This window comes from Trachurus japonicus, chromosome 18 (genome assembly GCF_045865225.1).
Source record: "Trachurus japonicus isolate A0001 chromosome 18, Traja_1.0".
NCBI classification, from domain to species: Eukaryota; Metazoa; Chordata; class Actinopteri; order Carangiformes; family Carangidae; genus Trachurus; species Trachurus japonicus.
This window is the reverse complement of record NC_140924.1, coordinates 13,642,081-13,668,800: the sequence shown is the minus strand read 5'-3', so window position 1 is coordinate 13,668,800 and position 26,720 is coordinate 13,642,081. Positions and strand designations below refer to the sequence as shown.

The window sequence follows — 26,720 nt, the reverse complement described above, 5'->3', positions numbered from 1 at the left end:
ACACTGGTCAGTTCAGCTTTAAAGTGTCTCTATCTCTACAAATAAACACTATAACCAGTTCTTACCCAAACCTCAAGAGCGATTTGATACTTGAAAAACAACGGTTCCTTAAGGACGGAGCTGTTCATGCATCGCTGGGTGAAATCCACTGAGCTACAGATCAAACTCTACAACGCTGCAGCTCCTTGCTAACGGGCTGAAGGGGAACAACCTGACAGCTAACCTCAACCTGACAACAACAACCGTGGGTCACATTCTTCAGCTACGACGGTTGGCAGCCTCCGTGTTTGTCACACCGGCTCTAATTGGCCGCCCCTCCCCCCCAATGCCACTTCATGGCCCGTCACCCATCTGTGAAGCGTGCCGTCACCTCCACCCGCCCCCTGTCGCTGGATCAAGGTTAATGGGAAAACAAAAAGGAACCAGGGCGACTCTGTGTTTGCACCATTGAACCTTTTTGTCCCTCAATGTTGATGCCAACTTCCACATTAATCATAGCTTGTGTTGAATTCAAGGTGGTGCAGGAAGTTGGTGCACCGACTTCCATGAGGCCTTTTTAAAGGGTGTTATGTGATGTACCACATCTGACTGCCAATTACCCTGACTATCCAATCACATTATGTATATAAGTTAATCCCCAACTACTACCATAGCTTCACAGACACCAGAACAGTAAAGACTGAGCTAAATGAAATGTTCTTATTTGTGATATCTACGCTGTTTACTGTTGGTGTTGAAGTTGTTTAAAGTGAGAGTTAGCATTCGACTGGTAATAGTCAATCAATCAATCAATCAATCAATCAATCAATCAATCAATCAATCAATCAATCAATCAATCAATCAATCAATCAATCAATCAATCAATCAATCATTTTATTCACACATATATAGAAAAGGTATAAAAAATCATTAAAATATTTGTAATTTCTTATGTGAAATGGGACATCCTGAGAAGCTCAAGAGCTTTTAAAAGTCTATGAGAAAGTGTTTGTTTGCTTGCATTGTTTGGTTCATTTGGGAAGTTTCTGTTGGTTTCTTGGTTTCTGTTTGGAGAATAAAGGCTTCTAAATGTGTCTACTGTAAATACACACATTATACATCTGATGTTATGGGTAATTTTGGTACATTTTACTCTTGTATAACTTTTGCACTTTGGATGTGCTGCTTGAGGTAAAGAAGCTTGAAGTTAGAAGTTCTGAGCTTCAACTTCATCTCCATCTTTTAGTGGAAATCCTGTAATCAGTTTGAAACAGCTGAGGGCGGCCATTCATACAGATGAGAGCTTTCTGAGGGTAAATGTAATTGTCACAACCTTTGATCCAAATAAGTGAACTTTATGCTAAGTGAAGGACCATGTGAAGAGGCAATATGAGAAAACGTTTGGTTCAACAGATGCTCACACATCACCACAAGAGATTGAATCAAGGTGAAGATGCTGAGTCAATGTGATATAAACGATGCAATCCAATCCGACCCCAAACATCCACCTTTAACTGACTTTTCCCGAAGCTGTTAGATCAGTTGTGAGGCCGACTGAAGCTCGGAGCAGGTTTCCTACCAAACAGGATCTGGTGTTCTCATTTAAACACAATCAAAGACCTTCTGGAGGAAGTAGAGATAGAGCCAGATTAACAAAGAGCTGCTGAGGGCCCTGGAGGACCACACTATGGAGGGGGCTACCAACCTGCTCTGAACGCTGGTTGAACTTTACAACTCTCTTTGAACCTACATGGTGAAGACGATCAGGAGGATGGCTTTAAAATAAGGAGAAGGAACCTTACTTCAGTGTTGGACAGACTGAACAGAGACACTTTACCCTAGATAGCTCTATCCCCCTCCCTCTGACTGATTCTCCCACTGATTCACAGGCTGTTTAAAGAAACATGAGATCTTTAAGTTCACAGAGACTTTATCACCCTTCTTGTTGTTTTCATTTGTTCAGCACGTTCTTATTTCTGTTGGAGTCCTTGCTCTCATTTCCAGCTAAATTTCATCAGAGATAAACAAATGATGTTCAGTCTCCTTGGGGGAATTTATCATAAAACAAACACCACTGGCCTGTGACATCTGGCCTCTTCTGGAGAGCCCGCCTTGAGGAGGGGGTTGTGAGGATGAACCCGGCCCCCAGGAGACCTGACATTTCTGAGTCTCCATCCGATTAATTTTATTATATAAGACTTTTAAAGGACAGCAGCTTCAAATTGACTGCAACATGTCTTAAACTACACGCCCACTGGATGAATTCTGTTGTTAGGCGACATCTAGTGGTTGTGATGATTATGACAAGGGCGATATGAAAAGTGCAGTGACGTAGTATTAGCCATATTCACAGCGTTGCCATCTTTGCATATGTCATCACCGTTGAGCTATTTAACGTTCTGGTGTTCACCACAACATCTGATATCGGCTAAAAATACAAGCTTGTTAGCATCTTCCAGGCTCGAATAACGTGAAATATATCTCGGGTGTGTGTTGACTATCCACAGTTTTACTGCTTTCCTATCTTACGTTACATTAGCCTAACATTTACGTTAACGTTAGCAGTTGCAACTAATGCCTGATAACTTAATTCAAATCGGTTGAACTCAAATTTTGTTCACCCACCCCGAGTGATGATGTAAGCAAAGTAGAGTAAGTAGAGTAAGTAACATCTAGAAAAATGTACATCACTGGTCTTCTAAACTTCACGACTCTTGTTATTTGTTGTACCCACTCAAAGATGGTGATTGTTCTGGTTGACTTGACGAGCAGCTGGTCCACATCAACCAGAACCAAGATGTCACCAGATGTAATGGAACATCTTCAATGGCCTCAACATAACGACCCTTCAACAAAACGGTCCCCTGAGTGGAAGCTTCAAGTAAAGATCGTTCGCCTTTCCGGGGACAAATTTTGGTCCAATGTTGTGCATGTTAAGGCCAGGGGTGGAGACAATCTTTAATCTGTTTTTTTTTTTTTTACTGTAGCTCTGCACCATTAACGCCATGACTTATCGCATCATTTTCTTCTAAAACTTTCTGTAATGAAGCCTTTGAATTGGAAATCCGTTGAGTTTCGCAGCATCTGTACAATTTGCACTGACCAAAAGGGGTTTCCAAAACAGAGTCCAAAATGTTGGAGATTCTGAGCAGCACAGCAACAGGTTGGAATTGGAGATATGTGTTACTAACTGGATATGGAGAGGAAATAACAGAAAAGGAGAAGAGGGATGGGAAAACAGAAAAAACACCAAGAACTACCCCCTTCCTTTGAAGTCTGAATGCAGGGGTCAGGTCTTGGTTATATCAAATAAAACAAGGTTAATAAAGAAGTGCAACGAATTTCAGCTCCAATTAGACTCTTTGTCTTTTTTATGCCAACAGCTAGCTTAAAATGCTGGGTGCGTATTAGCTAAAACCCTCTCAGTAAACGGTTTAAATAAAGAAAATTGATCTTGGAAAACTCACTGAAGGATAAAATCATTAATTTCACCGTGTGCTTTGGAGTAATTAAAACATTTTAGACATCTGAAACATTTTTGGATAAAGATCAAAAACTCCTCGACTGTGCGTTCTGTTGTGTGGTTATGGATTTGCTGTCTGAGGAAAGCGAAGGAGGTTTGTTAAGCGATATGCGTCGGCCATCAGTCATGGTGGAGTTCAGGTGTGAAATGAAATGAGAGAAGCAGCAGCAGAGTCCTGCAGGACCGAGGCCTCAGAAGGTCGGCCGCTGACGGATGAGGCTGCGCCGTCTTTAAGGACACAAACACAAACGGTGAACGGGAATGACGTATAGCGTCCACAAATCAGATGTCAGACCACCACATGTGTGTCCGTTTGTGTGTGTGTGTGCTGGCTATACATGTACGTAGCCATGCAGAAATGTGTGGTAAATGTATAATGTTTCAAGGCTGCACAGCTGCTCTGACAGGACTTCCTCTGCTTGGGCCAAACAGGAAACACTCCAGTCCGCCGGGCAGCAGCTCCGGAGAAGTCCGGGATCACGTCACCATCCACACCAAAACAAAAAACACCACCTGTTGTTCTCCTAGTCGGTCTAAACTGGACTAACTTTCACTGAGGGGTTACTCTGTTTCCCTGTGAGCCTCTGCAGCGTCACAACTCCCTCCTCCTCCTCCTCCTCCTCCTCCTCCTCTCTTTCATCCCTTCATCCTGCCAGCTGACGCGGCTCCAGCTCGGAGTGGGTTTTCTTGGGATTTTCCTTCGTCAGGCACAGCTGGCTTTGGAGCTGCCACTCATCATGTTGCAGCTGACATCCCGAGCCGGATTAGAGCAGATTAACAGAACAAAGCTCATTATTGATGTTAATCACTGTTAAAGTGGAAGACACCGCGGGGCTGCGGCCAAGTTCAAACAAACTAGTTCCTTGGGAAAAAGAGAAAAAAAAGAAAAAAAAGAAAAATCGATGGAGGAAAACCGAGGTAATAAGAGGAGAGAGATTAGAAAGTGCCTCCAAACTCCTTCCTGAGTGAGACTCTCCACGGGTTTGAGTCCTAATTAACACCTCGTCAGGTCCTCCCGTCTTGAGTACCGCAATACAATTACCCCGGCTAGAGACACGTTTCCCGGGGTCCGTGAACAATGGGTGGCACGTTCTGCCCGTTTGGTTTCGCTACGATCCTGGGGTGGCAGGGTAATCAAGGCTTTCATTAACATAACGAGAGCTTAGGCCTCATCCAGCACAGCAGCCCCTATTCTACCTACTGGGAATTTGCAATTTAAATTAAAACGCGGCGTCTTACTGGAAGTGCGATGCCAACATCCCGAGCCCAGAGTGTGAGATACACTGAAGGCGAGGAGATAACCACCGCCGCCGGCACCGCCGCCGCTCCAGCAGCCACGGGAAAAACTAATTGAATGATACGGACGATTGTTTGGATGCTTTTAATATTTAATGAATGATGATTAGCCCGTTTTAATAAGGTACATGTTCCCTTCATTCTCCTCACTTGCTTGTGATAAGGGCTCAACACACAAGCACGCAGGAGTTTGAGCACCTACCAAACTCCACACACACCACCGCGTCACATGAAGACCATGAGATCTGGATGAAAGTTATGAAAATGGTAACAAAGAGGTTGTTTTTTGTTTTTTGTTTTTGAGGAGAAAAAATTCTAGGTTGTTTTGTTGGCCGTGGAAACAGCAGCTGAGAAAACACTCAACCACAAGATCCATTTAGTAGCTGTTTAATTACATGGTCTTGAGGTTGGCTCAAAATTATTTGTCTTTTCTGTTTGTAAAGATGTAAAACTGACACATGTACATATACTTCACCACAGATATCTGTACTATATTTTGTTATTTATTTGACTTTCACTTCCACTCCGCCACATTTCCTAAACAAACTGTGAACCTTTACTGTCATCCATTTGCCCTATGCAGCTTCATTACTTGTTACTGCAAAATAAAGGCCAGCATTGTCATGGTAACTACAATACTTGAACTTAAACTTCCATAATCCTTTTCTGGTCAAATATTTGTACAGTCACTGCTGTTAAATACCACTGAACTGAACTTATAGTCACATTTCAAGTAGGGATGCACGATAACATTTTTTAATAGTTTATATGCACACTGGAGGTTAAGATGAATTTAACATTAAAGCTCTGCCTCTGACTTAATAAAATAATATGACCAACACCACTGCTGTAATCATAACAAAAACAAGAACAGTTATGACTCTCCAAAAATCAACATTTTCTTATTGTTTCAAATCAACTCAGGGGGGAAACTGACTAAAAATGAGCAACATGAAGGCAATGTTGGCTAATTATGATTAGCAATTGGCAAAAAAATTGAATTATCTGACTTATCTGTGTATTTTGCCGATAATTATTGGCCAATATCGGGCCGATAATTATCTGTACCGATAGTTATCGTGCATCTCTTGATTCAAGTGTATTCAAGTGTATGAAGTGAAAACGTTGGACTAGATCAAACTGTCTGTCCTGACATTTCTCTGACCTTTAACCCTCAAATGGACTCAGACTTGATGAACAGACACACACAGAGTTTCCTAACGATGTGGGTATTTTGTTGCCATAAACTGAAACTTGTATCATTTACACCAGATAACGTTTCCTCCTCCTCCTCCTCCTTCTTCTTCTTTCATCAGTGTTAGAAGTGTAGAAGTGCTGATGTGCTGAGTGCTGGACCGTCTCCAGTCCGGTCCCAGTGGAAGAGGCCCACTAGATAAAATAAACTCCGTTTCCAGTAACATTCCCAGTAACTCCTCCTTCCCTTCGACAGACTGTGCCCCTCTTTCTCTGACCTACATTCTCCGGCCCAGACCAAACTTGTGGGACTCTGCTGGTTTAAAATAAACACACGGACGGTGCCAGCGCTCTGTCCTGCATCACACACACACACACACACAGAAAGAGGCCGAACCCCCGGCCCAGACTCGGCGCAGCGTCACCACTTCGTCTTGTCTGCCACCATTGTCTCAGGGCGTCTTGCTGTTCTGTCTCTTCTCACTCCAAGTCATCAATCTGTTTCCAAGCAACTGGAGTCCTCTGTGTCCACTGTGTGTGTGTGTGTGTGCACGCTGTCTGAGACGTGACTCGGCGTGTAACCTGCTCATCTACACTGAAGTCACACACCTGCTGCAACACATGCAGACAAAAGGCGCCGGGGATCGAACCACCGACCTTCAGATGGATGGAAAGTTCACACCTGAGCGCCCAGATCACAACTGAATAGAAATTATGATTAATTATTTATTTTTTTCTCTCGTGAAAAAGGTCATGGGTAAAGGTAAAGGGTAGTGGACCTGTTGCCAAATAGTGATCCCACATTTATCTCTTTGTTTCTCAACCAGCATTTCTACCTGTTTGCTTAGTCACAAAACCTATTAATTAAAGGGATAGTTCAACATTTTGGCAAATTGGCCCATTGCCATAATCCCTATAGTCATAGCAGTAGGTTTGTTACCTTTAATTGTCGGTGCAAGCTATTTTTAGAACTGTGGAGCAGAGCTGTGAGCTGCTCAGAGCTACACTACGGAGGCTAATGGGATTTCTTGGTTTCCCTCATCAAACTCATCAAATACACAATCCAACAACTCCAAAACGCTCTGGTGGACAAGTTGTGACCTGCACATTCACCACGCTATGAGATAATAACAGAACGTTACCAGACAGAGTTGTTTTAGAGGTAAATACAAATGAGTTACTACAATTCATCGACATCAGAATCTTAATGGTCAAATTACATATCAAATATCCTGATTAATGTAAAATATAACACCCATCATGGTTTATCATTATTGTCAAAAGGATCATTTTACTAGTTATAAATGATAGTAACTTCAATAAGTTCAAAGAGTAGTAAGTATGCACTTGATTTTTTGATCCTGCCAGATAGTGGGCCTATTTATGAGTTAAAAAACCTAATTATAAATTCTGGTTACAGCTGTCTAACCCTTACCTTATTATTGATTAGGTTATAAATTACAGTCCATAATACTCCATAGGTGTAGTCTCATAGTAAAGTCGTACCCATGGGTCTTGCTCTCCTCACACTAAGTGGATTTGAGTCGCCCAGAGGCAGAGTGGACACTGAAGGTCGGTCTGTGATTCAGGAGGTTGTTTCAGTCAAATGTATCTTGAATACTTCAGTATTTTAAAAATCTAAAACACTCTGGGACTTTATAACTCAAGTGAACGTCTGACTGAACGACTTTGACTCAGATAATGAAGCTGTGAACTCACACGTCAACACTAAGTTGGGATTTATCTTTGTACCTGCAGTGATGAGCAGGTGTTCACTATTATTCACTCCACGTCACTCTAACGACAACAACAACGAGGGTTCACCTTGTGAGTCCGTGCACGTCTGCGGCTGTGAGTCGCGGGTGGAACTGCCCGTGGTGTTGCCACAGGACCACCAGCGCCTCCGCCGGCCTTGAACCGTGTTAAACTCCCTCCCTGGAGCCCGGCGCTCGCTCACCGTGATCGGCCCCGAAGCAGCGAATAACAAGCTCACGCTGTGACTCATGAACGCGTCATGTTTACTTCTCTTCAGGTGAATACGACAAAGATTCAAATGCCATTGTCTGTCCGTGAAACATCACATAATAGAGCTGAAACACACTGACCTCTTCAAAATAAAAGCCCATTCACAAGGCCATTCAGTCTTTTCGGTGATGAATACATGCTGAAGGTGTGGGGACGTTTAGTAACCTTGAAGTGGACTGAGCAAAATCTTTTTCCTCTAATATCACTTCGCTCCACATCCTCTGTCTCACAGTTAATCCCACAATCCTCAGGGGCAGCACAGAGGAGGCTGTAATGACAGCAGAGAAAAAGAAGAAGGAGGAGGAGAAGGAGGACGAGGAGGAGGGGTACTCACTGATTACGCTCCACTTGTAGCACCAGGTTGAGGTCAGTGGATGAAAGCAGGATCTCCCCTCTGACCGCGTGCTCTGCCTGTGGGGTCGAGAGGAGACATCCGGTCATTACAGTGCATTTAGTTCAGTCCTCATCCTGAAGGTAACACACTCACCAGGGTGCAGAATGATGCATAATGCTGCACAACGGTGTACAATTTTGCAATACTCCAAATTTGCTTCAATGGTTTGGTTCATTACAATAAAACACAGTATGAAGACAAATATAAAGAGCAAACACAGTAAGTGCTGCAGGAAAGATAGTTTAAACATATAGAACAATTAGATATATAGAACAAAGTAGGAAAAAATGTAAATATATTACAGTGATGCAAATATGTAATGAAATGTTTACATGTATAGGAATGTAAACAGAAAGGACACAATCTAAACACAGTAAATGAGATGAAAAAACGTAGAGAAAAGTGTTGTGCATGGATGAATGTGTTCATATATATTTGTGAACCCCAAACAAATCCGTTTAGAAATGACGAACATGAAGATTTTTACAAAAGTTGAAAACGTGAGAGATCAAAAATGATTAGTATTCATCCTCTGAGGAGCGTGAAAACTCACTGACAAAACCAAAGTTCACCAACCAAGTAGCTACATTCATTTAATAAAAGAAAAATATTGGTTTTGGTCTTTAATGTGTTGAGATGTGAAAATAAAACATCTTAACTTGTCCTTATGATTTCAATTATGAGAAACATTTCTAAGACCATTTGTTTTTCATTTCCATGAACAAACTGAGTTCTTTCTCTCTCTAGAAACAACCTGAGGCCTCACAAGTCAACGAGGGAGTGAGGTCGTGAAAACAAATCAAGCTGCAAACAACGAGCCGACATCAGTCAGTTGTAAACAGCAGCATGGATATGAAGACATTCATAGACAAGACAAGTTGGCAAGAATTGTTCAGTTAACTGTGCAGAAAACAACTCCTTCAGGAAAATGAAGAAGTTTGATAAGATACAATACGATACTACAACAATCCTTTTGCGGACAGAGTGGTGAAAGTTGTGTAACATGGACATAAACTTCAGAAAGTCGAGGAAATCATATTCAAATGATGAAATCCAATGCGAATTCTGCTGAGTTTTGTTTTTGTTTCTGGTTGAGGAACAGCACTTCTGCAATATATCGCAGAGATTGTTGTGAAATCCCACCGGCAGCAGAGAGAGGGGTTGTAGAGGTTGAAGGCTTTGCACTCAGAAGCCTTTTGTGTTTTTGCATGAAGAAAAGTAAAATTAGACGTCCCCAGGTGAAAGTAGATCCGTGCAAACCCACAGTCGGTCTGTGTTGCATCCTGAGTTTTTGCTTCAAGGAAAACTACCGCACTGCAGCTTGACAAGAGTCTCAAACACCGTAAACTCTTTTACAAGCGCTGCGAAATCATTACACTTGTCTCAAACTGAGGAAATCCTTCACCAAAGACCTGAGAGGGAGAAAACCAGCAGCTGAGTCTCAGACACAATGTTCTGAAGTCCTACATACAGCCCTGCAACATGCCAGGAGATCAGAGTTGTTGATGCCTTCATGATCGACCAACATTGAGGCTTTTTCAGTCCCAGTTTCTCTAACAGGACTCTTCTTCCACATGAGTATGTTTGTTTTTAATTAATGCTGGGCCTGCGCGGGCCAGTGGGTGGTTAAGGGGTTAATGGGCACAATTAACAATCAACAATCGCCCCATGTTGTTGTGAAAGTTGGTGCAGAGATGATTGGAGTCCAGCGAAGACACTTGTGGCAGCAACAGGTGGCCCACCAGACAAAATGAAGCCAATCAGAGCATGTTCATTGACTGTAATACCCTCGGGTCAGAGCAACTCCATTCCCCAAACCACCACTCCAACTCTCTCATTTCTTCTGCTTCCAGGCTATGAATCTCATTTTAATTAGTTTTCTAGTTATTATCACATCTGAATCTGAATCTGAATCTCTGTCTCAACAAAAAATCAACCCATCCAACGCTTTTCTAAGGCACATTGTCGAACGTATCTACTCCAGCTCCGAGTGACAGTTGTGCGACTAACCCCGCGGACACACTTCAACATCTTTTTTGCTTCATTTTCAGCTGCTTTGGTTGCTAAGTTTTGCCCAGCTCCGGCTGAAAAGACCACAATTGGTCACGGAAAGGTCTGAGTGGGTGAAGAGAAGGGGAGGGGAGGGGAGGGGAGTGTGAAAAGGAAGAGAGAGGTGAGAAGAGGGTAGAGTCTGTTGTAGGAGAGTAAGAGTTTGCAGAAGAAAAGCAAGAAGTGTGAACAGCCAAGACGGAAAAGAATTGGACGAGAGGATGTCTTAAAGGTCTGAGTGAGCTTCAAAACTAAGTAAATACTGTGTCCTTTCAGAATAAGAGGAAGCTGTTAATATTTTTTTTGTCAACTTCCAAAGTACAATCAATACATCTCAGAGGAAAGATCTAACAATGGCCTCCTAAAACATTCATCTTGAAGATTTCATCTAATTCTGTCCCTTGCAACATCCAACCAAGGAGAGACTTTTCATTTGTCTTCAGGTACTCACCTTTCCTAACCTTACCTTACCTTTCTAAAACCTTACCTTATTTTACCTTTCCAAATTACCTTACCTTACCTTTCAGAATCTTACCTTACTTTACTTTTCCTTACCTTTCCAAATCACCTTACTCTACGTTACCTTACCTTTCCAAAACCTTTACCTAACCTTACTTTACCTTTCCAAATCACCTTACCTTACCAAACCTTACTTTACTTTAACTTACCTTTCCAAACCTTACCTTACCTTACCTTGCCTTTCCTTTCCTTACCTTTCCAAACCTTACCAAACAACTGAAAAACCACAGTACTGACGTGGGACGTATGTGTGTGTGTGTTGTCCACATCTGTAGGCAGATGTGTTGGTACAGCCAACCTTGAAAATGGGTTCAAATCCAGCTGTCAAAGCCTCCTCTCAAATCCAATTGACTTCCTGTCCTCAGACGCACTATGCTCCTCACCCTGCCTTCAAGGTCGGCCATAAGCTCTTCACTTAATCGCTTTTAGCTCCCGGCGGTCGCGCGACTGTCATATGAGTCAGCCGGTTGAGGCAGAGTGAGCATTTAAAGTTACATTTTAATGTGGAAAAGTTGGACCTCTTGCTGTTGTTGGATTGTTTTCCCAAAAGTTTCCAGCAACTCTCAAACCAGAGACATTTGTGATTTTAAACATGGTTGTGTGCGTTTCATTGATCGTCCGTCAATGACGTCATATCAGGTACGATCATGTGTCAGTGTGTTAGCTCAACATTGACTTTTATCAATTTTAAGCCTCTTGTTGGTTTTCAGATGAAGGATTTTAGCCGTCGGACGTCTGGATGTGACGATATCGAAGAAACGAGGTGAGTAGATGTTGGACAGTTGGAGACGTCCGAAGTATAACTGCTTTATTCAGCGTTTCTACTGGTTTTAATCTTCTAAAACCAGTCCTGACCTCCTTTGAGGAAAGGTAAACAACTCTATTAAACACCACAGACACTGAGGGAATCCAAATGAACAGCAAGGTGTTGAGGACACGAACACCCATGACCCCATTCATCATCTCATTGAGAGACCCCCCTTTGCAGAAGTTACTCAGTCTCATTGTGGAAGGTTTCAAGGTTAAGAAACAACAGGTTTATGGACTGAAAATATCAAATGACCAGTTTTTTTCCTTTGGCTTGTGAAAAGGCATCTCAATTTCTCTTCCACTCCACTGCCTTTCTTCATATCTGCAGGGGGATCATCTCCGGGTCACCTCTGAGAGGCTCTTACAGCTTATTGAGTTTGTCGGGGAGGATATCTGCACATTCCCTGATCAAACGGCTCCTCCGCGTCCTCGCGCTTCCTCCGTCCTGCTCGTCGGTGGTTCATGGCAGAGTTCGAAGCTGCCTCTCCTGATCTCTCAAGGTTACACAGCTTTAATCTTCACCCCCCCCCCCCACCACTGCAACCTCCACTGGATTAAACAGCAAATGTATAACGTAAAGCCACATCAAGCTCTCGCGCATCTTAAACTGCGTAGTGACATGTTTGATCATGTTTCACCGTCAGTCAATTTGGATTTCTTTTAGCGCAAACACATCCTGGAGGAGTGAGAGTGAAATTAAGAGGGGGATGGAGAAGTTAACTTGCTAAGAAGTTTAGAAAAGAAGTTGGAAATGTTCGAGAGGCCCGAGTTGATGAAAAGAGACACAGAGGGGCGAGACAACAGAGAGACAGGAAAAGACAAATCGATGGTGGGGAAACAATAGGGAACAAGAAAAGAACAGGTCTGGTGGTGGACTCGGTATAGTTGTTCGCTGGGGGCTTCGGAGACAGACAAGATGAGGATGGCGGCGTCCATGCATCAGATGGAGCTCCCTGTCTGTGCTCTAGTGAAGCAGCGCTAACACACACTGTGCCTGACGAAGGGCTTATTAGGCGGATCAAAGCTCGTCTAATCTACATGCTAAGAATATGATGAGAGGGCCCTGACAATCCTGCCTTTCCTCCTGAGAGGCGCTGATTATCATACAGGGTTATGAACGGTAAACACATGCAGAGATGTGATGATGTACGCGCCTCAGATCTTTGATGTGACTGTGGGCTGCTACTGTGACAATAAGTGCGCTCCATTATAGCCCATCTCATGAATTACACAAAGCAGTGACAGATAATATATTATGACACGAGAAAACACACTTCTTAAAAAAAATGGCACCATGAGACCTTGGATAATTCTGTTTAATTGCATTACTTGGGTTTTATTTTCATTTGTTGGGTCATTAGCTCTGGAGACAAGGTGACGATGAGGCAGGAAATTATGGGAGAGTTTATCCAGATTATATGAGATCTAAATCGGTCATTGAGCTGAAATGTCACTATTAACCCCTTGACACCCATTGGTCCGCCAACAGGCCAGCAGGCCAGTGCACATCACCTGAGCTCATGTATCAGCCAATACAGTGTATGGATCCCAAAACTGACAGCTGGAATGTACATATTTTTCTTACATATTTTCTAACAAACATTGCTCTTTTCAATTCTTTATATTTATTATCTTGTGTTCTTCATTCCTTTCACTATTGTCTGCTGCTGCAACGCTGTAAATTTCCCCATCATGGGACAAATAAAGGATTACCTTACCTTTCTTTACCTTTTCTTGCCTTTCCATTTCTTTCCAAACCACCTTACTTTACCTTACCTTACTTTACCTTTCTAAACTTTCATTACTTTACCTTACCTTTCCAAATCTTACCTTTCTTTGCCTTTCCCTTCCTTTCCTCACCTTTCCTTTTCAAACCACCTTACTTTACGTTACCTTACTTGACCTTACCTTTCCAAATATTACCTTACTTTACCTTTCCTTACCTTTCCAAATCATCTTACTTTACATTACCTTACCAAACCTTACCTTACTTTACCTTTCCAAATCTTACCTTACTTTACCTTTCCTTTGCAAATCACCTTACTTTACTTTAACTTACCTTACCTTTCCAAACCTTACCTTACTTTACCTTTCCTTACCTTTGCAAATCACCTTACCTTACCTTACTTTACTTTAACTTACCTTAACTTTCCAAACCTTACCAAGCAACTGAAAAACCATGTTACTGACGTGGGATGATTGCTGTCATTGCAAGCTGCACTATGCAACTGCTGTTTTAGAGCAGCAGAGATGAATCATCTACGATTTCAAGCAGGATTAGAGACATTTCTGAAAGTGACTGTACACTTAACCTGCAAAACCTTGGTTTAAAGTTAGTGCCATGTTATTTTGAAGCTGCATTATCCAGATTGTACCTACATAGCCGGACATGCGACACACCTAAACTCTGCTTTAACTTAAAGGGAACGGAAGAAAGCATATAGACTCACACCTTAACACACTTGTACCACATGCTGTTAGAATAGAGCCCTGTGACTTTTCCCTCTGCATGTAATCTGCTGGAGCGGTAAAATTTGATTGGAATAACCTTCAAAATAAAAGCAAAGTTTCCTTTAAGTTCCAACACTTTCATATCCGAGCCACGTGCAGTTTCTGTCTGTCAAAAGGAACCTCAGACATCGTCAGTCGTCCTGACCCTGAAACACACTCAGGTTTCCTCACCGCTGCATCTACTGAGAAAAGCAAACGTTCAATCACTTATCTGCAAACAGCCGTAAATTGGAAAGTAAATATAAGAAAAGAAGGTCCCAGGATGGAGCTCAACTGATTGACTGACTGGACCATTCACCTCTTGCTGCCTGTTTTTTTTTTTTTCTTATCTGAGCGAAACTGGGCCATGAAATCGTTGAAAGAGCCGCCGACGCAGACGCCGCTGCAATTTCTCCCAATCAGTCAAGCAGCGTGGAGAGAAGCGGCCCGGCCCGGGAAAAGGTGTGAGGTGGTGGATGGAGCTTTTCACAGGAAGAAGGTCAATCACATTCGCGACCCTAGAGGGTTCGGAGAGCGACGGGCGGAGCGGAGGAAAAGAAGGTGCTGCTGCAGGTTCACTGAGTAATCGCTTCTTCCTCTGCGGCGCGTCTCCGCTAAACGACATAAAGAGCCTCTATAATTAATCTGTGTCAAATGTACGTCAAAGGTGCTAATATTAAACAAGCCTCCCGCTGAGGGGCTGAGGAGAGGAGCAGGCAGAGGTGGAGGTACGACGAGGTAATTATTACCGCTCCCTTCAAACCCCCACTGAGCCAAATTGGAGCGTCGACTGATCTGTCAGGACGGAAAGTGATGAGAGGAAGGAATCAACTGAACTACAGCAGTATCATAGAGATACTCATGTAATGATAATAAGATGTAACGGTGTCGTCCCTCCGCTTGTTTTTCTGGACATAAAAGTGATATTTGTATTCATTACATATCAGTGTATTAGTAAATCAAAAGTTTTACTACCATATGATTTTATATTAATTTCGCTCATATCACAAAGTCTGTCATGATACAATTTAGATTAAATTAGATTCAGGGATCAGTGATCGATATGGGACGATATTATTTGATGATATAACACAAGATTCAAAAAGCAACTAAGTTATTATTATTTTATGTTTTTCTGAGAAGAAACTATATATTTTTAATATAAAATCAGCCTCTTGTTCCCATTCTGATTTATTGAGCCATATAATTTTCACCCCTTTATGAAAGAAAATTGAAAAAATATTAAAGTCCTGTTTGTAACATTAAATTAGGACTTAAGCCTGAAACTTTCTCCTGTTTAGAGTCCTAAACTAAACTTTTTTCAATCATAGTGATTAGCTACACTCTCTGAAAAATGAAATTGTAGCAGTAAATCTGATCACTCTGCTCTGCCAGGCGGATTTCAAAATAAAGGCGCATTGTACAAATAATGATATGTATCAACGTTGGATTAATGTTTACATTTTGAATCAATGCTATCGATTCATTATCAGTGAATTTATGCATTGATAGTAGATGGATGTATTGTTACACTCTGATTTATATAGATATTTTTGATTAATCAGTAAGTTTGGGAAATTTACAGTATTTCAGTTTGATAATATTCTATAACCCTACTGTTTAATCAAAACTGTTGTACCTAAGTTGAAATGAATCATGTTTGACTGCTACTAACGGCCCCCTGTGTTTACATCAGGTAGGCTGATGCTGGCCGTCCTTTAAAGGGCCTCAGACAGAGGAGAATTTGAGCTCAGTGATCAAACAGGCGTCAGTCAGCGGCTGCAGCTTGTGTTTGTGATGGTGTCGATGTTTGACTCTGATATTGCCTCCCGCTGTGACAGACACGGTATCCATGGTATCCACGCTAATCACATGCATCACAGCTCCCCGATATCGTCGACGAAACTCGCATCGAAGAATTTCCCCATGCGACAAACAACAACAAAAGCTAATGGCCGGCCTAATTGCTGCCGTCTGAGGAGGAATCCAGAAAAAGTATGTTATTGTGATTGCACAGTTGGATGTTTGGGACCAACACAAAGATCCAGGAAGCAGAGTCTTCCTTATTACAGTGCGGGCAGAGCTGCGTCTTCAGAGGATTCTCTGTTTGATTGTGCTGCCAACACGAATTGGGCTTTACAGTCGTAATTATTCCCAATGAAAACTTTACAACATTTGTAATGAATATTAATTTGGCCTCTGCTGTAAAAAAAAAAAAAACATGTGACGCCTTCAGTCTGTGCTGTGTAGTCTACCTACCTAATGACGCACCACGAGGAAGGAGTAGAGAAAGGGATCGTTACTAATTATCGCAGCGGGTAGTTGAAAGGTAGATGTTTGTATTAAAGCTCCATATGGTATAAAGGTAGATGTTTGTGTTAAAGCTCCATATGGTATAAAAAGGGCCTAAAAACCTACCTTTTTAAAAAAGCCTTTCATTAGTTGTTTCTTTTGGGGAGACGTTCTCTCTCCAAATTGTAACTTTTTTTTTTAATGTAGCACTTTGAGATTGTTTGCTCAATATAAAGTGCATTACAAATAAAATTCATTATTATTTATTATAAAGGCAGATGTTTGTGTTAAAGCTCCATACAGTATAAAGGTAGATGTTTGTGTTAAAGCTCCATACAGTATAAAGGTAGATGTTTGTGTTAAAGCTCCTTCAAAATAAAGGTAGATGTTTGTATTAAAGCTCCTTCAAAATAAAGGTAGATGTTTGTGTTAAAGCTCCATACAGTATAAAGGTAGATGTTTGTGTTAAAGCTCCATACAGTATAAAGGTAGATGTTTGTGTTAAAGCTCCATACAGTATAAAGGTAGATGTTTGTGTTAAAGCTCCATACAGTATAAAGGTAGATGTCCATGTGTAGTGTGATTATGAAGCAGCTCTAGGTTCTATATTAATACTGTGAAAGTCAAAGCCTCAGTCCACAGAGAAATGCACACAGCCTGTATTCAGAAACTGAGTCTTAAAACCAGCCGTCAGGACTTCCTGTTACTTTGTGATGTCACAGTCAAACAAGCCCCGCCCCCACCACCTGGACCCACCATTCAACAACTTAATGGACCTGTTTTTTGGGGGGGGATTTACCTGAAATGTGCTCTATTCTTACAGCATCACTCAGGAAAACAGTCCGCCAATCAGAACCATCTACAACAGATGTACAAAGTTAATTCTTTGTCTCTTTATTTCTTCAGAGCATAATGGAGGATTTACTCATCATCATGAAAGCAGATGATGTTTACCTCTTCACCTGTCCTCATCTGTTGCAAGAAAACAGTCATCTTCCCTGATTGGTTTAGGGAATTAACTCACCATCTCTATCACTTCTCAAAAAAAAGAAAAAAAGAAATGCTTTTGAATCATTTCTCTTTCTCTCTCTCTTGTGACTGTCAGGATTATTCTCACCACATTTTCTTTTCGCAGCAGCTCCTGGCTGACGTCTGCATATTCAACAATACATCAAATCAGATTTTCCAAATGGAATACCAACAGATTTCCTCTCCAAACTAATCTGCCATCAGACGCTTCATTTCTGACGCTTCTCCCTGCCAAGGCATCGGTGTGAACTCCATCACACGAAGATCTCGGGGCTTTCAGGCGTTGTTTGTCGACGGCAAAAGACAGAAAAGAAAAAAACATAAATCTAGAAGTCAAGGCGCTTGTTTGTCCCCGAGTTCCACAAAAGGACGGAGATGAAAGCCCGATCTCGGCTCGTAATTAGCATATTATCTAACATTGTTTACAAGAAAAAGGACAATTCACTGACTGGCGCTGTGACCGGATCTGTGATTCTTTTTGCGGCTTCGTTGTGAAGTCAGTTTACCATCGAGTTCAGGCCTCAATCGGGGGGATAATTTCAGACAAAATCATTTCCATATAAATCAAATCCATTGGAGGCAAAACAAAACAAAAAAAAGAGGCAAAAACACACACTTCTTCATTCTATCTGTGGCTCAGCACATTGGATTTTGTTGCGGGCAAATTCACACTGTGTGAAACCTCATTTACGGAAAATGAAATTGTCTCTTTTCACCACTAATGGCTGTGAAGAAAGACTTCCACCTTCAAAAAAAAGAGTGACACCTACACCCAGCCAGAGCTGCCTGAAGACTGAAGGCCCAGCTCCTCTCCTCGTTTTCATGTCATGTGACCAATGTTGTGCTGAAACTCCAAGCCACAAATCTTAATTTATTCATCCTGCTCAGGTGCATCCTCTCATATACAAGGACTTGCTTGTGTTTGTGAACTTGATCCACCTGAGCACCATGCAAAAAAAAAAAAAGAAGAAGTTTAGATGCACTCCGTAGGGATAATTTATTAGTCAAGAAGTGAGCTGCTCTCCTGCTCGTAGTGCTCAGCATCTTGCCTCACTCTCCAGCAGCATGAAATGTCTTTCTAAAAGGATGTGGGTGGCTGGATGAATGCTGATGTGAGGAATCGAGGGCTCTCGTTTGCAACTTTGGTACTTTATCTCTGCTGCAAAAAAAAAGCCCCTGTGTTTACCCTCTTAATATTCACCTGGAGCCGGGCGCCGTAAACACCGCTCTTCCAGAGTCATTTCAAAATAAAAGCGTCTAGTAGGGGGAAGCTAAGTGTAAGCTATTGTCACTCTGCAGCCGGGATGATATCAAAGTATCTCCGCTGCTTCTTTACTTTATCATGACAAGTAAATGCTTCTGCGTTGCTTGAACACACTCACTGATCATTAGTGTGAACTCCACAACCTGCTGCTACCAGACCATAAACAGAGATCAGCTTCACATTTACCCAACAGCCCTGCAGGTGAGAGCGAGCAGCCAGAGATCGCTGCACTCGACACAAGTTGGAAAACTAAGAGCTGGTTTCCATGTGGTGCACAAAAGTCCAACTAAATCAAATGCAGCAAACCATACCAAAGCTTTGAAGGACCACCGACCTGCATGATGGACCCCAGTTGTCCTGCCGTCATCTTTCACCACAACTCATTGGCTAACTCACCTCAACAAGTTGTAGCAAACCATCACAGACGCCATAGTGGAGCTTTATAGCATCTTCTCAGAAAATCATCAGTTGATGCAATAATTAACATGTTAACACAACTTCCGTTTAACACCACTGTTAAGTTATGTTTGTATTTTTTGACGTATGATCGATGCACGTTCTGTTATTTTGGCCTCTGTGGTCGCTTAGCGGTGTGTGTTAACAGTTAGCACTGTGAGCTGTAAGACCTTTGGTTTTTGTCTTTGTTTTATGAACAATAAAGTTACATTAGTGTGTCCGATGTTGTTCTGGCCTGCCCTGAGTGGGTTTCGAACTCGGATCTCCCGCACCGCGGACAACAATGCTAACCGTTTCGCCAAGAGGTCAATATGACCACTTGGCAAGTGACTGTGACTATACCCGCGGACCTCCATTACATTAGTATACAGCATATTGGACTATTATATAATAACGAATTGAAAAATATTCCTTTAAGGTACATTTTGAACATTTAATAATTTGCACTTAATCACAATTAGCCTAAATGTTTTAATTGATTGTGACCGTCCAAGTTTAAAACCATTGATAGTTCAGATTTGCAACCTGGTCCAGACCTTCACTTTCTATATTGGAGGATAAATCAGGAACGTCTCAATGTGCAGCTTTTAAGTCAAAACCATCAATATCCAATTTCTCTTTTGAACCACTTTTGCTTTTTAGAACGACCCAGAGAAATGATGTGTTTTGATTAATCATAAGTTTCCACCACAGTTGATGGTGTCTGGCACTTTTATTCATCCCTGAGATTAACTGTGATTAATACACACTTAGAAACCTGACGCTTACAAAAAAAAAAAAAAAAACACGTGACCCCATTACAGTCAATAGCCTGAATAAAATCTGGATCTCCAGGCTGCAGTAATTATATTAACAAGCAAAAAATTGGCAGGACACAAATGCAACCCAAGGGTCTTGTTTGCTTTTATTCTTAATTACATTACACTGTTTAATTGCTGCCACATTTACTCCACGTAGTCTGGGCTACAGCTGGACCTGCAGACCACTGGACTCGTTTGCAGATATTTCCATCTTGCATTGTCATGTGGACCGGTGAAACCTGAATCTTTCACACCCCTCTTTGTAGCCCCCAGCAGCCCCAGTGCTGCTCTGTGATTAATGCCCTGCCACAGTCTAAGGCAGGCCTGTAAATACTTTGCTTTGGTTGGCAATAAAACTACACAACTGTATTTTGGAGTGCGAGACACTATTTTTTTTCTTTTTTCCCACACTCGTTAATGTGCCTGAAGGGGACTCGGTCGACATAGTGGGTAAAAAATGAGTGCTGAAAAAGTACAAAAACAGTGATTCAGCTCAGTTCATGGAAGATTACAACAACATGCATTTGTAGCGTTTTTATTTCCTTTTATTGGGTTGTTGAGTAATTATTACTAAAACACTGTTCACAGCCAACACATCAATTAATGAGTGGAGCTGCCAGTGGAGTGTGGCTTCACTTCAAGGCAGCTTATTCTTGATGGTGCAAAGAGGGAATAATTGTCAGAAACATTATTCTAATGTGAAATTGCCATTAGTTCGGCAGATGTACACAGGATTAAAGGGTTTTAAGGACCAAAGTGGTGTTTGGTTTATGTGGCGCAACAGTTTATAAACTAGAATAAAGGAAATCAAGACATTACCCAATAAGGACCTACCCAATCTGACAAAACTCTTGTTTGATTGGGCGGTTGGTTACGAAACAACTTCTAGCGATGTGCCAATTCGTAGTCTGCAAAGGCCAAACTGAAATCAGACGGTTTCCAGCTGTGTCCGCCCTTTTATAAAGTGTACGATGAGTGTGTTTCTGTGCTAATCGCCTCCACCCCACCAAGTTTTTGTCAATCATGTTGGCTGAAGGTTAATGAGATTTTACATATTTAATAACCACCATGATTATTTCTCCTGCAGAAAGCACAATGGATCAGTAAAATCCCAAGTGAGTTGGAGAATGGTTTATGAAATAAGCCGACAACTAATGAACCGTCATTTATTGTCCATAACCTTTTATAACGTCCACTCACACTCTCAAGGAGATTCGTCAGCAGAAATGTTTGTCTGTATGTTCTGTCTCGTACCGGAGAAACTGAATCCTACAGGAATGAAGGACGTATTGTGACGGTTTCGGTAGGAGTTTTAGTGGGGGGGTCTTTAGGGGGTGCCAACCAGGTCTCTCTCCTGGTAGTAAGATATGTTTTGTTTGTTTGTCAGTCTTGGTTTTGTCGTACCCACTGTTAATTTACTTCACCAAAAACCACACAAAGGAAATATATTTATATATATATAAAGATATAAATGTGTATATGTATATAAATATATATTCCCTAAACCCCGAAAAACTAATAAACCAATAATAACCAACACTCAATGCAACACAAAATGTTACACAAAACAGCTGTATTGGCACAATATCAACAACAATACAACAGACAGCAACAATAGAGTTCGGTTTGTTTGCGCAGTTTACTCTGCAGTTTATTTTGAAAGTGAAAAAAACTCTTCTTCGTGAGAGAGAAAAAAGAACCACCGTTTCCGGGGAAACAAAAAACACCAGGCCGAGTAGGAAAAAAACCCTTTTGCGGAAGAGGGGGAAACAAAACACAACTACCTGGGAACAACAGTCAGTCGGTCAGTCAGTCTGTCTCCCCGAGGGGAATCCGTCTCCTGGAGGAGATCAAGCCAGGAGGGAAATCCAGGGGACAGCGTTGACACGGAAAGAGAGGAGAGGAGTGGAGTGCTTCCAGGGTCCGGTTCACGGAGGAGCGAGAGGGTGCGTTGCCGAGCAGGACGCTTTCGCTACGGACGAGGACGATGCGGCTCACTGTAGCAATTTAGCACGAGCACGAGCATGAGAGCTCCGACGCTGCTGCGACACACTCTGAGGACCCGAATGCCAGGTGAGGCGGATACATTTGTATTGGGCGCCATGACACCGCGGCGCAGCGGCAAATCAACGCCGGACAGCGCGCAGCTAGGGGCGGCTACGAGGGCGTGGACAGGCTGGCTGTCACAGTATATCTTTATAATGGTCCTTTCCAATACACAGTTACATCTCTGTCACTCTATGTCTAGATCTACTACATCTAGCTCTCTTTTTTCAATGCTCTCATAAGCCGCCAATCACACTTGTCTGCACCTCAACGAGGGACCAATGGTGTGGTTTTCTATTTAACTCCATTGAAAGAACAACAACAGTTGCAGTAGAAAGCAGTCGTCGCTGTTACCAGTGTGTTTTTACAAATAGTCGGTTTGATTCTTGTGTCAGACTCTTCTAGTCTCTGGCCAATCAGTGGCTGGCGCTCAGTTGGCGTTCAGCTGGTACCAAGTAATATCTCGAGTGGAAAAGCAAAAAAAAACAAATCAAGTTGTGTCGAGCCAAGTCGGCAAGAGGAAAAGAACCATTAGTAGATATTAAGACGTCCTGAAGCGGCCTGTTTACGTGTTTCCAGTAAATTCACAGAAAGCTATTAATAATTAGCATGAGAATACAGTGATTGAAGCTGGAAAAATACATTTTTCATTTCATGGGGTCTTTAAGATCCTTCAGTGTTTGAGCCCAGTGCGTAATCACTTTCTCTTTTTCCCCCAACTTAAGCCAAGGTCTTGACGTTGCAGAAGCTGAGACGTGAAGATGTAGAAAAGCTTAGAAAGCTGAAGGTGAACGGGCAGTGAAAGGAGAAAATGGAAATATTGAAACGAGTGAAAAGGTCTGAAATAAACAGAACGTAGTCTACTGGCATCAATACAGCACAGCCCACACACAGCTACATGGAGTACACAAACACACACACACACACATACATTCACCGGTAATGTGTGTGGATGTGATGTGGAGTCTAATTGCCTTGTAATGGAGGCAGGTGTTGTGTGCTAATTAAACACACACGACCGTCCCTGGTACACACTCACACAGGCCCGGCCTTTGTCGAGCGGCTAAATGAGGGAAACTCAAATCGGTGTTTGGCTGCAGCGCTTTGGCCCTGAACGTGTCAAATAGGCCTGACTGTGTTAACACAAGGGATAAAAGGGATGAGTCATGACAGTGTGTGTGTGTGTGTGTGTGTGTGTGTGTGTGTGGGTGATTTACTACACTTGCAAGGCCCTGACAACATGTAATCCTTGAAAGAGGTGTGTTGTTGTCTTCGTCCTCTTTATGATGAACATGTGTGAGATGTTGTGGTTAAAATCGTTATAGCGATGGTTTTTAATGATTCTTCTTTTTCTTTCCAAGTACAAATGGACGCCGTGTCTCCGGTGTCGTGTTACATCTGCATCTTCTCCACTAATGAGACACTGTTCTGACAAACAGCCATACTGGACCGACTCCACACAAACACCAGAGATAACAAGACAGTGAAATCATCCGTCAACATCATGACTGAACGTTTTCCATCTTGACCAATAAAGAGTCTTTTTAAAAACACAGATTCAGAAATGCAGAGTTTCTTATGTCTCAAATCTGAGGAACAAATCCTGTCAACCTGTGGACAGAGAGCGAGAGCTAGCATTAGCACAACCGCTAGAAACTGCCAGTGTTACGACCCGGCTGAAAACAAATTGCTGCCTAAAACTGCTACCAGAACCAAACTTCAAACTAAAAGCATACAAAAAAACAGCACTACTCTTCCTTTCCTAATACACTTTGTAGTTTTACGAACTACAAAAGAAAGAAGTGTCGCACAAAATGGGCATGGCGCCTTCTAGCTAACGAACAGCGTCAACAAATAAAAGATGCTAACTACGCTAACTCTGCTGATCCGCCTGCTGGTCTTTGGCTTGTTTTTAGATTAAAAAAACAGACTTTAAAATAGAGTAAATATAGCTCACTAGACAGCAGCTATAGTCCTCGCTGCACCGGCACTGATTCGAACCCCGCAGCGGCCCTTTGCTGCAGTTATTCCCCTTCTTTCTGTGTCCCCATTTCCTGTCTCTCTAGCCTAACTGTCGAGTCAAATAAAGCAAAAAAAAAAAAAAAAACATACTTGGAGTAAAAATTGTGTACTTTTATTGTGAAAATCTGCAGTAAGAAATAACCATTCACTCTAATATAATGACCTCTCTGCTTCCCTGTGAGGCTCTATGGGGAAAAAAACCCATTATTACAAACACAGCTGTTGTAGTGTAGTGGCCGCTGGTACTTTGCAGCCAGTTGCTCCGACACTGGTTTATTTCTGAAAGAAGTAGCCTAACAAAAGAAGAAACCAACAAACTTCCAGGAACATGCTGCGAATTCAATTCCTCCCCCGTTTTTTTTTTGTCTCCCTCTCTGCTCTGTATGAACTCCTCCTCGCTGTACTTTCTGCCTCTCTTCTGAAAACTACCTCTACACAGCGCACTTCTCCAATCAGGAGCCTCTCCACATGTTTCTCTTCCCATCCACGCTGCTGCTCATCTATTATTAGTAGCTACAGCGACGGCACCAGCGGCAGGATGGATGTGCCCATTCTGCCCAGCCTTCACCTCCGAGGGTACATTCATGGGCAAATACCCATTTCCTCTGCTCACGGCATCTTCTCTTTGAAAGATGGCTCCACAGTGGAAAATGTTGTTTTCTTGGAGTTTTTTTTTTCTTTCTTTTTTACTACCAGTCCACAACATTAAAGAAAAATGTGATGATGCAGGAGGATCGTTTTCTTTTGCTCTTTTTCTTTTCTAACTATAGGTTGAGCTTTGGAGGAAACAACCACTACAACAGTGCGGTTTCTATGGAGAGGGATGATAGTGATTTTGACCCTCAACACACACACACACACACACACATACATGAACACACGCAAACTCCAGCAGCACCATTAAAACCACCAAAAAACCCACTTTCAGCCGGCACTCAACACATCACTCCTTCTTTTTCCTCCTCTATTCTTTATCTGTTACTTGTGTCAAATCGCTGTAATTTCATAGCCAAACCGCACAGTGCTGGTTTTTATCGTCCTCTCAGGGGGGGAAGATGGGGGAGGGGAGGTGGGAGAAAAAGAAGAAGAGGAGGAGGAGGAGGAGGAAAGAAAGAAAGACGGGGAGAGAGAAAAAAAACGAGGGAGAAAAGGAAAGCCAACCACCGCTGACCTAAATGTGGCTCTCATTAAAATGGCCTGCACACGAGGAGGAGGAGTGCGAGCCAAGAAATGTCCTCTCTCTCTCTCTTTCTCTTGCTTTCTCTTATCCCTCTGTTTCTCTTTCTCTCTCTATACATCTCCACTTTCACCCTTACAGTTTTCTTCCTCCTCCTCCTCCTCCTCCTCTCTTTCGGAGTTCATGTATAAAAGTTACAGCCGTGAGACGTTCAGGTTACAGAGCAGGAATATGAAAAAAACAAACCAAAAAAAAACACACACACTGTACATCATGTTATCACTCTTCTCAAGTCTTTAACTTTTTTCACCTGCCGGCTGACGTACCAGCTCCTCGCCATCCCCGGCTGGCTACAGAACGGGATTTACTATTAACATGAATAATAAAGTTCCCTGACCTACTTTCTTTTCTTTTTTTTCTCTTTTTCAGCCTCGGTTGCAAAAGAAAAAAAAAAATCTATACAAAACAGTGAAATAATGAAAGCGGCAACAATGTGGTCCCCTCCCGCCTCCATACGCCTCGAATAATAACGTGACAAGCAGAAAGCAAGATGGAGCACAGGCAAATAATAATCATAATAATAAGGAGAAAATAAAAAAATAAAAAATGAAAAAAACATGGCTGTAACAATCTGAGGCTCGGCTTGACGTCCTCTAAGGTCCTGGCAGACGCAGAATAACCAAACAGGCTATTAACATTAGAGAGTGATGCATGCAGTGTGCAGACAGAGCGGGGTGGGGGAGGGGCAACAAAAGCACAAAAACACACTTTGTCTTTTTTTCCTCTCTTTTGTTTGTATATGTGTGTGTGTGTGTGTGTGTGTGTGTTTGTGTGTGTGTGTGTGTGTGCGCGTGTGTGTGTGAGCGCAGTGTAAACGCTGGTTCTGGTGTTTCAGGCTGAAACATGAACGTCTATTAAACCCAGAACGGAGACGAAGCGATGTCACTGACAACATGTGTAATGAACCTCGGAGATGGTGTCCATAAGTTAAGTGTTTACCCTCCCTCTCTTTCTCTATGTGTGTGTGTGTGTGTGTGTGTGTGTGTGGAGATGAATAAGTCTTTGTGCTCAGTCACAGTGAGAATCGGGCAGAGGAAGGAGCTCGGCGTCGAGGAGTAATGATCATTTCTAATCAAAGGTCAGATTATTCATGATTAAGTTTTATTATTATCATTTAATCTGCTGCTTATTTCCCCTGAGCTTCAGTTTAAAAATGATCAACGTCCACTTCAGTACAGAGGTGAAACATTTGTGTAGCCTACAGTCTCCCAGCTGTACGACAAAGGTACACACACATACAGTATATGTATTGTCAGATGCACTGACTCACATGTCACATGACATTTCCTCTTACA

At 42.2% G+C, this 26,720-nt stretch overlaps 1 protein-coding gene across 1 annotated transcript in view; it reads right to left on the bottom strand.

Moving 5' to 3' along the window:
- adam19a (ADAM metallopeptidase domain 19a) overlaps window positions 1–26,720 on the bottom strand; it is a 168,158-nt gene that overhangs the window by 91,024 nt on the left and 50,414 nt on the right. Inside the window, exon 3 of the mRNA XM_085758931.1 lies at window positions 8,352–8,428. Within this exon, the coding sequence (XP_085615057.1) occupies window positions 8,352–8,428 (77 nt within the window). The remainder of the gene's footprint in view (window positions 1–8,351; window positions 8,429–26,720) is intronic.